Raw genomic sequence first — 13911 nt, 5'->3', positions numbered from 1 at the left:
GTCAATATTTCTAGGTTACCTGCCACCCGATTCACACATTTTCAAGGACAAAACGTATAGTAACCATAATTCTAGCATTAGAATTTACAATTTAATATCCATATAAATATTTATAAACTCATATGCCGCTTGAATGCCGTGTCATCGTCCTCAGACAGGGAAGGTCTTTGAGACTGGATGCAGAACACCTCTCGCATTTCTGCACATTGTTGCGCCAACATATCTCACGACCTTGAGTCGATGAACCGGGTCGAACTCTGAAACATTAAAGAGACCAATGGATCCATTCCCTGTCCAAACCTCACCGTGAGTAATCTCAAAAGCGGTAGGAATGAATTCCCTGATGATCGGGGGATCATGATGATTCGCCGCAGGGATCAAGCGGAAGTGAAGGCTCTCGCGCATCATGCCGCTCATAGCACCCCAGTCCTGCACTTTCTTCTGCGGTTTGAACCCAAACTGGACGAGCTTGCACCCGGCAGGACGCTCAACATGGCCCGTGATGATTCCGTTAGGCGCCGAATTGGTCTTGGAGGGATCCCACTCAACCGTGCCCATGACCTTGGGAATGCCCCAGCGCTCCCGGCCAGCATATATGGCGCCTTCGTTGTTGAGGATGAGCTCGATCGAGAAGGGTAACTTCCTGCCCTCCCACTTGACCTCGACCTGGCAGACAAACTCGTTGTATGCGCCTATGGGACCCATGCCGTAGTTGAAGAGGGTGAGCGTTACGAGCGGTTCATCTTCCAGCTCGCATTCTTCAGGGATCATGTCCTTGACGGCGTCGTATGTCGTGTGATATTTGATGGCAAGAATCTGGATATCGGTGAATTCATCTGGGCCAGTTGTGTAGGGCGGAGAGCAGAGAGGGATAGGGCCTACAGCCTCTTTTGTCTTGAAAGTACCGAAGGGCATGGTTGCTGAATGTGGTGGTTTTTTTGTATATAAAATAAGTTGAAAGAATATTCAAGCTGCAAGGTGAAGGCCTGAGGAAAGGGGACAGAATATTATATTTAGTCTACTTGTATTTGCTTACACACCTGAATTGTAGTCAAGATGATCGCACGGTCTCAGTGAGATTCGGAAAGTCGGAATAGTGGTTGATTAGCCTGTCACCCCGATTTCCAGGCCTTAAATACCTATACTACAATACGATCAATAGTAAGCAGTGTTGACCGCAATATCTCAACACTACAGGCCGCAGTGGAATAAATGGTGGAGTGAAAAGCCGAGGTGTTACAGGCTTTCAGGCATTATCCCTACCACATTATTTCCATGGAATCAATCAACTCATGGTCGTTTTAGCTAATATTTCCGTATAAATGCCCCGCGGAACTCGGAGGTAAAAGAGGTCCGCTAAATTTGGTTCCATTCCGTTTAGGCTAGAGTTCACCGGGAAATAGCCTCGCTTATCATTCTTAACATTACAGTGTAATTCTCAAACCTCGGGCGAAGAAACAAATTTCATGAATTGGACTCTTGACTCGGAATCTCAATTGACTTTCGGTCGCACCATTCTTCATCCAGCACTGCCCGCTTCACAACTCACTTGCGGCGAAGCACATTACCTCATCCTGCCACTATGAGCGATCTTCTCCGCAAAACAGCTCTAGTAACCGGAGGGGGTTCAGGTAACAAGTCTCTAATCACATTTCTGCGTCCTTCGATCTGACTCTTTAAACATAGGGATCAATCTGGAACTTGCGAAGGCTCTCAGAGCCAAAGGATGCGCAGTCCTCGTCGCTGACATCGCACTGAGTCCACCTGCCACAGCATGGCTAAAGTCTCTTGGAAACCAAGTGAATACCCAAGTGGTATTTCACAAAACCGATGTAACCTCACTGGAACAACTAATCGAGGTCTTTGAGGTATTTGAGAAGAGGCTCGGCGGCATACCCGATATCGTGGTTCCCGGCGCTGGCGTGTACGAAGGGTCCTTTCCTGGATTCTGGGATGACAAGGACGAAACACTCAGCTACAGGCTATTTGACATCAACATGCTGCACCCCATAAGAATGACACGCATCGCGATACGCAAGATGCGAGAGGCCAAGAAGCCAGGCACTATCCTCCACCTCTCAAGCATTACAGCCCAGAAGCCCTCCGTTGTTCTTCCGCTCTACTCTGTATCAAAAGCTGCTATCAGCCAATTCGTCCGTTGCATGGCACCTCTCGATCAGATGTGCGGCATCCGAGTAGTCGGTATCGCGCCGGGGTAAGTTCACAATCCCTACTGAGCTGCCAATCTTGCTCACAGGATTTAGCTTGGTTGACACACCGCTGCTTCGTAATACCTCAGGAGCACAAAATCACGTTGATCCGGCTGAAGACTTCTTGCTGCCTACTGAGGAAGTTGTGAAGGCCATGGTGGCATTGCTGACTGACATCCAGTATGCTGGGGGGACGGTTCTGGAGGTTGGCGATATTGGTAGTTGGAGGGAGGTGCATTTATTGGGAGATGCTGGGCCCCAGGGCCGATCGACTCGTGCAAGAGCCAAGACAACCGAAGCCACAGCCAAGCTTGCAAAGATGTTGATGGGAGAAGAGAAGGATGTTTGTAGGACTTCCAAGCTATAAAGATACTGAATAATATTGTCTCTCACTGCCCTTCAGCAGCATTTGTGCTGAACTGAACTTATTTATTTTGCCACTACTACCGCAACAAATCCACTCTTATGATGAGTAATAAGACTTAAACTCTGGAGGGTTACGAATCCGACGAACGTTCAGTCCTAATTGAGCGAAACTTAACAAGCCACATAGGACCGATGATAACAATAAATGAAGATGCATTTTATATGTCAGCCCAGGTAACGAAGTCTATCTAGTCTGTGTACAGCCTCCATGCTCCATTCACGACATTCCCAACCTCTTCCTCTATCGTCTTTCGATCTGCTTAGACTGTTTGTCAAAGTTGATAAACCAGCTAGATTCCAATGTTAGTTAACGCTACTTGATGAAAAGCATAAATGAGAGAAGACTTACGTTGTATCCGGATATTCAGCGGGGTTCTTTTCCCTATACGTGAAACCACTCGCCAGCCAAGCAAAAGTCAAGTCCTCACTATCGCAAAGACTCTTCCACTCAAAGTCCTCCCACCTCGGAGTACGCAGAAGCTCAAAGTAGTTGATGCGACTACCAGGATGTAAACTGTTTAGCTCTCCTCCAGCAGTCCCGTTCTTAAACGTGCTGCTGCAATTACTCGCCCAGACCGTTTTATTGAGCCATGCGAGGGCATGTTTCTGGTATGCAGCGGGTATGTGAGCCTTGGGGACACAGTAACTGTAGTTCTGAGTCTGAAGCTTGTTCACAAAGTCGGTGATGTACTTGGTCACCATTTCGATCGAAGTGACCAGACTGCCATGGCCGAGCGGGGAGAATGGACCTAGGAAGCCGAAGTAGTTGGGCATGTCTTGGGCTGTTACTGAGAGGTAGGACCGTGGGTTCCCGTTCCAGAGGTGTTGGAGATCGGTTCCGTTGAGGCCGGTGATTGGGAAGCGAGGGGCGCAAGACAAGTCGAAGCCAGTGGCGCAGATGATGGTATCCACGTCTTTTGTTTCGTGACCTGGTGAAGTGCGGATACCGCTCTTGGTGAATGCATCGACAGTGCCCCAAATAACTTGTACCTTTGGCGACGTGAGAGCCTCGAGATACCCATTGCCAGGCGTTGGACGACGACACCTATACCTTAGTCAGTAACCTTTGCCGCTTTGTGATTTCTCTTGACTTACCCAACAGCAAAGTCCGGTAGCAGCGCTTGAAGCAAGTCTTGTCTCTCTCCAAGCTTGTTGGCCATCTCACGGATTCCATACTCTCGAGCAGCCTTTTGCTCCGGAGAATGGTTTACGTATAGACCGAAACGGCTGTTGAGTTCCTGCTCGATCTGACGCCTGTACTGGAGATATGTCTCTGGATCCTTGGCCCAGGCAGCCTTTTTCTCTTCAGAGTAATCATAGTTTGATCCACCGGGACCTGCAAACTTGGAAGCGAAATTGGTGGTGATCCATGTGGGACTTCTAATATGGACATATATCTTCTCTGCGTCATTGAGGATGGCGGGGAGAATCTGGACACCACTGCTTCCATTACCGATCAGTGCCACAGTTTTCCCCTTGATGTCCTTATCAGCATCCTGTGGCCAAGCTGCTGAATGAAGCATTCTTCCCCCAAACTCTTCTCGATCTTTCACGTTGGGCCATTTCCAGTGATTGAAGAAACCGGTGCAGTTGATGAAGATATCACACTCTTCCACAAATGTAGACGAGGTCTCACCCTCTGTAATACCTGGACTGGAAATGACGAGATCTCTACCGTCGGTCTTGGTCACTGTGACCTGCCAGACCTCGCGCTCTGGTATCCAAGAAGCATTGGTGATCTTGTGAGACGTCTTTATGTAACGCCGTAAATCATGCTGTTCGGCAACTGATCGTATATACCATAAGATATCCTCTTGCTTGGCGTAATACGATTTCCAGAGCGGGTTAGGTGCCCAGGAGAACTAGTAGACTGGTTAGATTTTGGCACTCAGCCAGGCCTTGTGGTTCACCTACTTGGTAATTAGGTGCTGGTATATCACAGGCGCATCTAGTAGACCATTAGCTTGAGTATAATACAAGAAGTCAGATTAAAGCGAAGTAAGTATTAGAAATCCACAAGTAGGGAGAGATTTGAAGAATTTCCGTGCACAAATCTAATATGGTACTGACCCTGGGTAGCGATTCTCATACCACGTTCCTCCAACATCAGCGTTCTTTTCATAAACAGTAATACTAGCATTTTGGAGATTGCCGGTTCTTACAGCCCTGGCCATCGAAATACCAGCAAAGCCCGCCCCAATTGCAATGATACGCACTGGCCGAGGTGTGAACGTGGGCACTCGAGATAGAGCGTATGCCAGCTCGTCAACATCCCTGTAAGCCTCTGTGCCTTCTCCTGGGTTGGGTGGTCCAGGAGCTAGACTCTGGAAGTGTTTGATGGCGCGGTCTCGCGCGCTCATTGACTGATTTGTTGGCATCTCGAGCTTTGCCGCGATGTCTGGGAGACTAGTGAACGAGAAGAGAAGGGGATGGTATTATGATTGCCTTTTCGCATATGGTTATCAAACACTGCAATGCTCTTGAATCAACCAACGTCAGTCAATATATGAACAAGTTCAGGCTGTTAGTCATTCAGTCTTGGTCTCGCTTCTTGCCGCGGCTCCCAGGTTTCGGAAATTATCAAGTTCCGAAAACCCCAATCAACAATTAGGTACTACTTCCGTGGAATTGATCAATACTTGCCAGACCACTTTTAGTCTTTTAAGAGCTGGGCCTAACTAAATTCACCTTTACTGATTGATGTAATAATTTTCTACAAATCGCTCATCCATCACATCCTGATTACAGCTCATCATAGTCTCTCTATACGTTCTGTCTAAACAATACGCATTATGGTTCGCGGCGCGCAACTCAACGCCGCAGTGCCAGGCATCCCTTTCTTTGCGCCAGCACAGGATCCAAGCACAGGGACTGCGAAAAAGCTTGAACCAGACACTCCGACGATCTTTCGTCCCCTCAAGATCCGCGGCATCACGCTGCGAAACCGCATCTGCGTGTCCCCCATGTGTCACTACTCATGCGCCGCAAGTGGACCGCAGACGGGTGTCCTGACTCCTCTGTACTACACTACCATCGGCCACTATGCCTTCCGAGGAGCAGCGCTAGTCATGCTGGAAGCAACTGGTGTTACGCCTAATGGTCGTATCAGCGTCAACTGTCCTGGGATCTGGAACGATGCGCAGAGAGATGCCCTCAAGAACCTGGCAGACTTTGTGCACTCCCAGGGAGGTCTTATAGGGCTGCAGCTTGGCCACGCCGGGAGGAAGGCTAGCACTCTGGCGCCGTGGGTTGCCACTCGTATGGGACAGGGAAGTGCTAGAGCTGATGAATCCCAAGGTGGATGGCCAAATGACGTTCTTGGGCCATCTGGAGGCTCGGACTTTGTCTGGGATGGAAAGGCTAGTCAAGATCTAAAGGGCGGATTCTGGGAGCCTAGAGAGATGAGCATTGACGACATCTCCGACTTGGTCAGAAGCTTTGCGAAAGCAGCAGAACGAGCTGTCTGGGCTGGTGTAGATGTACTCGAGGTTCATGTTGCCCACGGCTATCTCCTCCATCAGTCCGTCAGCCCCATCACGAACCAGAGGAAAGACAAGTACGGCGGCAGCTTCGAAAACCGGATACGGCTGGTTCTCGAGATCATCCAAGCCGTCCGAGGTGTTATCCCTGATTCCATGCCCCTGTTCGTCCGAATCAGCGCAACTGACTGGATGGAACACTCTACCCTGGGCAAGAAACTCGGAAGTTGGGATGTTCCCAGCACGATCCGCTTCGCAAAGCTGCTTCCTGACCTGGGCGTAGATGTCCTCGACGTCAGTTCCGCAGGCAACCATCCACAGGCCGCTCACAGCGTGTTCGACGCTGGAAAGGAGCAAGCTGCCATTGCGGCGAGGGTGAAGGAGGCACTGGAAAGGGCAGGCAAGCGGATGATTATTGGTACTGTTGGTGAGATTACGGATGCCTTCCAGGCCAGAGACTTGGTTCAGGACGGCGCGGAGGGTAGTGTTGATCTGATCTCGGTTGGTCGCCAGTTTTTGAAAGAGCCCGGTTGGGTTTTGAAGGCCGCTCAGGAGTTGGGAGTGGACGTGGCCTGGCCACAATTTATTTCGCGACCTCAAATATCTCAGGTGCTCACAAAGCTCTGAACTTGAACGCAGATAGAAGACGCTATTGCTTAATAGAATGTAACATTTCAGCCTCTCTTGTTTCAATCACTTAGTATTCTTACTTTAATATTTTTTAAAATATTTTAATACAGTAATCACGATATTTATTTTAGGGAAGTTAATGCTACCCGGGAGACCAGGCCAATCTGTCTGCTAATATCCTCGCACTAACTAAATAAACGGGGCGGAGCACGGATTACAAGGAGCTTCCCGCGGAATGTCGTATCGTTCGGAATCACCAATTCCGTTGCGGCTTTCCAATCACGACTACAGTTCAGAGGTGGTTCAGATGCTGTACAGGAACATCAAAAGGAAATAGACAACAGACCTGTGGATTTTGGCCAAAAGACTTCCGCCGATATCTCTGGCTAGATTATATACTTCCTCCGCATCTTGGTCCGAAAAAAAAAGAAAAGGCTTCTCTCGCAGGCCAAGCCTTATTCAAATGTCGGTCAACGTACGCCCGAAATCCGTGTCCGGCAAAGTCCGTGCGGCTCGCCTCGAAGTTGTCGATCGCCTCGAGAAACAGTTGGCAGATGCCAAGCAATGGTATGACTTTGACCGCCCCCAAGACTATCGACAAGCACGAGCAGAAGGCACTCACGGGTTCAACCGTCTGCAACTGAATGACCAAGCCCGCTTGGTTTATGCTACCGGGCGTGACGGACAGAGGATTGAACTCCGGGTGATTGAACCGCCTGGGCCGTCGAAAGGCGTGTTCCTCCATTTCCATGCAGGTATGGTCACGCGCGACTCCGCAGTCTATCTGTAGTGGACTTGTTAACCGTCTTTAGGTGGCTTCGTCATTGGGAGCAATGCTTCTTACGATGGGTACTTGACCCGACTCTCCGAAGCATCCGGCCTGACCGTCGCGTCTGTGGAGTACCGACTCGCGCCGGAGCACCCATTCCCAGCGGGCCGCGACGATTGCGTAGATGCGGCCCTCTTTGCTCTTTCTGCCCAAGGTATTAGTGCACTTGGGGTTCCGTTGCGAGTACTAGGCGGAGAATCAGCCGGTGCCTGGTTTGCCGTTGCAGTTGCCCTAGAATTGCGGGATAAGCATGAAATCGACGTCAAGTCACAAATCGCTGCCATCTGTGCTGGCTATGGGATATACGACTTGACCTATACGCCTTCCTTGCTGTCGCACACAAGGAACATAGTTATCAGTCGCGAGACCATGATGAGATTTTCTGAGGCGGCTTTTGGTCATATCCCGTTCAGCGACAGGAAAAGGCCTGACATATCCCTGTTATACGCTGACTTGGGCAACCTACCCCCGGCGCATTTTCTCGTGGGAAATATTGAGCCACTACTTGATGATAGCATCTTCATGGCTGCCAAGTGGATCAACGCGGGGAGTGAAGCTGAGCTGCATGTTGTTGAGGGTGCTTGTCATGCCTTTACGCTGTTTCCGCTGGGTGAGGTCACGGAACTGGGGATTCAGGCAGTTGTTGACTTTGTGCATATACAAATGAAGCGCTTTGCAATGTAGCAATACGTTAATATACTTGGCCTAAGATAATCCGTGAATTTCTTTCATATCCGAGCAACATTTAAAGAGTAGCCAAAGGAACAAACATTCTATAGAGAAACTATCTAGCCTCTATCTCAGTGAACATCTCAGCTAATCCTAAGCTGACCTCAAGGCCACGTTCTGCCATGGGGTTTGGAATCATGCTGTTAAAGCTCTTTGAAAAGTCAAATGTTTCTGTGCTCGAGGGATAATCGACCTGGTCAACTGCCATTGCAAAGTTCATGTCAGACTCTGAATAGCCCCCGAGTGGAAATATCAGGTCATAGTCTGGACGTGAATCATTAAAGTCAAAGTTCAGCACGCATCGCAGGGCTTTGAAGGCTCTAGCTGCGGACACGATTGTGGCAGACAGAGACTCTAGCATGCTACCGGCTCGATGGAGCGCCAGTGGAAGTGCTTCAACGTCAAGCACAGAAACACCTTCGCGGTATCCAAGGGTTAGATAGTATATGGACTCGACCAGAGAAGCAGTTAGTATGTAGCCGGCATTCGGGTTTGCGCCCCAGCTGTCTAGGTAATGGCTCATGGCATCCAAAGACTCGATGGAAATTCTCAAGCAAGATGCTACCCTTCGAGCATTTGTCTCTGGGGGAATCAACGTCCTTTGGCGGATACTCAGTCTGAGAGATTGATATCGCTAGAGTTGCTTGGTTAGTGTTGTGTTACTCATCCCAAACTGTCCTTGGAAGACTTGCCAGAAAAACAAGAAGATGCCGTCGATCTTCTAGCTCACAAGGAGAATTCAAAATGGTGTTGTCCACTTCTCCGTTCCATGATGAGATGTCGGGGTATTGCTCCCTAAGGGCTAGGAGCTTTGCATCAAATGCTTGGATCTCAACCCAATCGCTCGCCATCGGGGCATTCGGAGCCAGAAACCCGTCCCACACTGATGCCCAGAGCCTGGCATGGCTAAACATTGTCTTCAGATATGTCTTGCTCTTCAGGTCGATGTGAGCGCTGGTTTCATGCTCAAAATCCACATGCCCAAGACTGTTTCCGACAAAGTATGGGATGCCGCATTTCTGGGTGATGCGCTTGTCGAGGAAGTCGAGAGTGACCCATAGTGCCAGGGGATCTACAATGTCCTCAGAGGATGTCGGATATCCGTGGCTTTGGCCTAATCCTAGACTAACTGCTGAATGAAGACCGTTGAGCACGTGGGTGGAGGCAAGACGTAACCTCTCTGCTGCTAGGAGATACGCTGCGGAGAAGGTGTGATAGATGACACAATTTGTTTGCAGCTCACTGCCGCCTCCTTCAAAGTGCTGCATGAGCTTCCTACTCTGCCAATAAGCTTCCGAGCCAGGCCACACCTTGTCAAGATCCAGATCGGGGCAAATCGTATCGTCCAGGTTTTGTCCAGCTGCAATGATGACGAGAAGAATTGATATCACCAAGTGATGCGGCTCAGTCACAACTACCGACTGGGTTGTAGAAGAGTAGCTCAGTGCCTTGAGGGTCTCTGAAATCGCCTCTACTAGCCTCGTCCCGTGGATGGAAGGAAAGAAGCAGTCGGCACCAGCCAGACCGACCTTGATTGCCTGCGACAAGTCCTTGGGGCAAGGAAGGATAACGGTGCAGCTCTTTGGGAGAGTCGTGCTTGGGAGGAAAGGACCTGCTCCGACACTGGAGCGTAGATCACAGATCTGTGAAGCAACAGCGAATCGATTGAGCCATCTACTCCCGGGGACAAAGGTGTCGGTGTCGGCGTAGGTGAGCTCATCTGGTTGACGGTGTTCTTGACAAGAGTTCGGTGACTCTTCTTCATCATTGTGTGTCGTGCTCCGTGGTTCAAATGCTTCGATTGATTGACTGGATGTGAGAGGCGGTTCATCTGGTGAGGGTGCTGAGATACCCGTCTGGTTCGGCAATGATGGCGTGTTGTGCGAAGTGAGAAAGTCGAAGCTGAGTGATTGCTGCATCATCAAGGTATCCAATCCTTGTTGCAACCGTCGAAGTTGCTCCTTGAGCAGTGCAGTCTCGTCTGACGCAGAGGTGGAGAGACTTGAGGACGGAACAGCTCGTCTTCTTGATGACTGTCAGCTCTGCAGTCCAAGCCCTGAGTACAATTGTCTGTTGAAAGGACAGTGGATCTACCATACTTATTTGCATTTGACGAAGATTGTTTTCGCTTCCTCTTACTCGATCCATTCGAGATATCTTGATAGGAACATTCAGCACCTCTCCCAAGACAGTTATGACATGGCGACTGTCCAGAACACTACAACGGTAGCATCAGCACTGAAGTGATTATTTATGTTGAGGGGGAGACTAACTTTAACCTTGCGTCGCTGGCACTCAGTGCTTCATTGACCCTGGTCAGCGAATAATCTTGGTACAGGCACAAAAATAGCTTACCAAGCATGGGAGGTATACTCATCCCTCTTGCTGGATTTCTTCGTCGTCGAGGCGGTGGACATTTTTCGGTTCTCGTTTGACCCCTCAAAGATAGACCGGGACTCGCGGGATTGAAGGTCCAAGTTGGCCAAACAGCGCGACAGGCGAGCTCCATTCATTTTAGACGCATCGTCAATTCCGCACTGAAGTGCCGAGGCAGATCCACTAACTGTTTTGGTACGTCATAGTCACTCCCCCGCAATTTCAGAACCTGGGGTATGTTTTACTTACGATACCTCTGTAATTGGTTTAAATAAGCCAGATGAATGCAGAGGGTAGCAATCAAGTTCTGCTGTTACTGTGTTGTTCCTCATAAGGGGAAACGTACCGACACAAAGACTGAAGACCTGCATTATGCAGCCCTGCAGGGGAAAAAGTAAATCTTCTTCTGCCTGTAGCCGAGGCTTTTGAAGATAACTTTCTAAGGATTTTAGAAATATTTTCTTTGTTTAGAGAATTTAGTATAATATAAAGACATATGGCACAGTTATATCTTACCATCTTAATAACTGACGATTTATTGACACTTGTTGATAAATGAGATTGATCATTGCATGCAGAAATAGGTATTTATCTCCTATCGCGGTCCTCGTAAACACATCAAGACTGCCTTTTTCAGCAGCCAGCTACAATGCTTCCAGTAGGAGAGTTGCCAATTTCTCAAAGCCTTTGGCAGAGATTGTTGCAATCTGGATAGTCTTCTCGCCATTGCTTGCGGGACCTTGTCTGAATAACTTGATGTGGACAGAAGCGGCAAAATCCCATTCCCTCAAAAGCTCCCGATCTTTGAGATGGCCTGCTGAAAATTGATACTTCCCCCCACGTCGCGACTAGCGTTTTCAATATGCTGTTGCTCGTCAGACTCCCTTATATCCTCAGCTCGAGCTCGTTTTTGCAGAATCTGCGCAGAACATTGGAGGATCCGGCATTTTGCAACAATGCGCAGGTAAGCCGGTTCCGCAGGAGATGATGGTGGAAAAACTGCAAGGCTTGAGCGACGCCATGTTCGATTTTTCATGGTCTTCGATATGCGCAACCGTCAATAACCTGTAGTTGGACTTTGGTCGTAAGTGGACGGGCGGAGGATCCAAAGGTGACGTGTGTTTGCGTATGCTTTTTTTTGGGCATTGGCTCTTGGGGATAAGCTTTATAAATGAATGGTAAGGTAAGGGCTCTGGTCGTGGAAGTCTGACATTCCAGTAAAGCGCACTGGTCAAGGCCCAGTTAGTACTGACACACGACTTTGGTACTACTTACGATACGACGGCGAACGAGCAATGCCATTTCCACCACCGCAGACGTTGGCCATCAATGCCAGATTGCGTTTTTCTACCTAGCTGCATAGAATATCCATCTCGGGAGTAATCAAGAGACATCGAGTGCCGGGGGTACCGGCCATCAGACGCTAAGGGCACCAGAAGGAATTAGTGCACATCAGTGATGGGAAGTTATACGAATAAACAAACTAGACGAAGTAAACGAGGATAAACGAGGATAAACGAGGTATGGAGCCCAGAGTTCAATACTGTGAGTGGTGGTTCTCCCAGGAACCTGATCCACTGCCCCGCCGAAGGATCTGCTAAACTCCTTCTTGCGACCCAAGGCCAAGCAACGCGATTTCCTTCGTCTTCTCTTCGTTCTCAATCACTTCCTCTTCGCATTCTTCGTTCTTTATCATACATCGCTTGGGGTTTGAGCAGCCAGCCCCGCAGACTACTTGCTGCTCTGTTTGCCTAGACCGACTCGGCACTTGCAAGTCCCAGTTCATGAATCATGGGGTCGTCATCAACAAGACCTCGGGCACGGAGGCCACACCTCAAGTCCAGGAATGGCTGCTTCACATGCAGGAAACGCCGGGTCAAGGTAAGTGACTCCGAATTCCTTTCTTACCTGTCTAGCCAAGGCTGAAACAAGCATTTGTTCCCTTGTCAGTGTACCGAGGAACACCCGACATGTCGGTCATGCCTGAACCGCAGAACCGTTTGTAAATACCCGGACGGAATTGTCGAATCTACTTCAAACTCAGTGTCTATACCACCGCTACCCTCCCTCGTACATTCACCACTGGGCGTGTCAGCGTCACCCTCGGGATCGACAGGAACCCCGGTTCCGGCACTTCAGAGTCTTGGCCCTGCGACTAGTCAAGCATCATTAGAGTTGAATCAATTACATCTGCTTCACCACTGGACAGTCACAACAAGTGTCGACCTTTGCAGATGCTCCAAGACATTGTATATCTGGCAGGAAGCCCTTCCCCAGATTGGCTTCCAATATCCATTCGTCATGCATGCTTTGTTAGGTCTTGCCGCTTTACACATTGCTTACACGTCCCCAACCCAGCGAACCCGGAGTTGGCTAGTTGGCATGTATCATCATAACGAGGCCTCGGCCGGTTTTCGGAGAGAACTCTGCGTTATCACAGAAGAGAACAGTGAGGCATTGTTTACCTGGTCCATATGCAATGTTCTGTACATCTTCGCTACCTCAAATCCACTTTATCAGGGTATAGATGGTAGCCCCACCTCGTCTACATCAGCCCAAAAGGAGAAGGTCTTGGGTACAGAATGGATTCCTATGATCCGCGGTCTGAGGGCCGTGCTTGAGCCTACACATAATTACTTCCGACTCGGGAGAATGAAGGCTATAATGAGTACGGGGAACTGGTATGAACTTGATCCAGATCAAGAAACCCAGAACCCAGAAGATGCCCACTTCTGCCGCGCCCGCGAGTCTTGGAGCCACTCCGAAGGTGCCGAGGTCTATGAAGAGGCGCTTCAAGTTCTCCGGAAATGTCGACTTTACTCGTCGCAGTTCCGCGCAATGGACTCTGAGACAAGAGACAACTGGGGATACAACAAAGAGTGGTCTGCGCCTCTGATGTTCATTCATTTCGCACCAGACTCTTACTTCGCACTCTTGCAACAGCGGCAACCGCCAGCTTTGATCCTATTCTCACTATTTGGAGCACTCCTGCATAAGATAAGGGATTACTGGTTCTTGGAGGGCTGGGGCAAAGCGATAGTGGAGGTAATAGCAGATATCTTGGGGAGTTACTGGAGAGAATGGTTGCTTTGGCCGTTACAGGTTATTCAAGAATAACAACAGACATATATAATCGAGCACATCTCTCTAGCCCAATTCCACGTCCCTAACTAAGCGTAGCACTAATGATCTACTTCTTGTGGATTAAATGGCTGACATTGGACTCGCCATC

General features: G+C 49.3%; 7 protein-coding genes across 7 annotated transcripts; 4 read left to right on the top strand and 3 right to left on the bottom strand.

Annotated features, from left to right (window-relative positions):
* Positions 1 to 150: 150 nt before the first annotated feature.
* Positions 151 to 915, bottom strand: FMAN_10831 (uncharacterized protein; the record flags this gene model as incomplete). The annotated part of the gene is made up of 1 exon (XM_041823660.1): positions 151 to 915. The coding sequence occupies one exon, from the start codon at positions 913 to 915 to the stop codon at positions 151 to 153; it is 765 nt and encodes a 254-aa protein (XP_041689218.1).
* Positions 916 to 1582: 667 nt separating this feature from the next.
* On the top strand, positions 1583 to 2577 carry FMAN_10832 (uncharacterized protein; the record flags this gene model as incomplete). The annotated part of the gene is made up of 3 exons (XM_041823659.1): positions 1583 to 1631; positions 1687 to 2215; positions 2265 to 2577. The coding sequence occupies 3 exons, from the start codon at positions 1583 to 1585 to the stop codon at positions 2575 to 2577; spliced, it is 891 nt and encodes a 296-aa protein (XP_041689217.1).
* A 300-nt stretch (positions 2578 to 2877) lies between these two features.
* FMAN_10833 (uncharacterized protein) lies at positions 2878 to 5014 on the bottom strand (the record flags this gene model as incomplete). The annotated part of the gene is made up of 4 exons (XM_041823658.1): positions 2878 to 2926; positions 2986 to 3681; positions 3732 to 4498; positions 4799 to 5014. 4 exons carry the CDS (start codon positions 5012 to 5014, stop codon positions 2878 to 2880), a joined length of 1728 nt encoding a protein of 575 aa, XP_041689216.1.
* Positions 5015 to 5428: 414 nt separating this feature from the next.
* FMAN_10834 (uncharacterized protein) lies at positions 5429 to 6742 on the top strand (the record flags this gene model as incomplete). Its single annotated transcript, XM_041823657.1, has 1 exon — positions 5429 to 6742. One exon carries the CDS (start codon positions 5429 to 5431, stop codon positions 6740 to 6742), a length of 1314 nt encoding a protein of 437 aa, XP_041689215.1.
* Positions 6743 to 7208: 466 nt separating this feature from the next.
* Positions 7209 to 8258, top strand: FMAN_10835 (uncharacterized protein; the record flags this gene model as incomplete). The annotated part of the gene is made up of 2 exons (XM_041823655.1): positions 7209 to 7500; positions 7558 to 8258. The coding sequence occupies 2 exons, from the start codon at positions 7209 to 7211 to the stop codon at positions 8256 to 8258; spliced, it is 993 nt and encodes a 330-aa protein (XP_041689214.1).
* Positions 8259 to 8358: 100 nt separating this feature from the next.
* On the bottom strand, positions 8359 to 11050 carry FMAN_10836 (uncharacterized protein; the record flags this gene model as incomplete). Its single annotated transcript, XM_041823654.1, has 6 exons — positions 8359 to 8937; positions 8996 to 10328; positions 10403 to 10521; positions 10577 to 10604; positions 10659 to 10866; positions 11026 to 11050. The coding sequence occupies 6 exons, from the start codon at positions 11048 to 11050 to the stop codon at positions 8359 to 8361; spliced, it is 2292 nt and encodes a 763-aa protein (XP_041689213.1).
* A 1420-nt stretch (positions 11051 to 12470) lies between these two features.
* Positions 12471 to 13796, top strand: FMAN_10837 (uncharacterized protein; the record flags this gene model as incomplete). The annotated part of the gene is made up of 2 exons (XM_041823653.1): positions 12471 to 12560; positions 12612 to 13796. 2 exons carry the CDS (start codon positions 12471 to 12473, stop codon positions 13794 to 13796), a joined length of 1275 nt encoding a protein of 424 aa, XP_041689212.1.
* Positions 13797 to 13911: the final 115 nt, after the last annotated feature.

The sequence above is a fragment of the Fusarium mangiferae genome (genome assembly GCF_900044065.1).
Source record: "Fusarium mangiferae strain MRC7560 genome assembly, contig: FMAN_scaffold016, whole genome shotgun sequence".
NCBI classification, from domain to species: Eukaryota; Fungi; Ascomycota; class Sordariomycetes; order Hypocreales; family Nectriaceae; genus Fusarium; species Fusarium mangiferae.
This window is presented reverse-complemented; position numbering and strand designations above follow the sequence as displayed.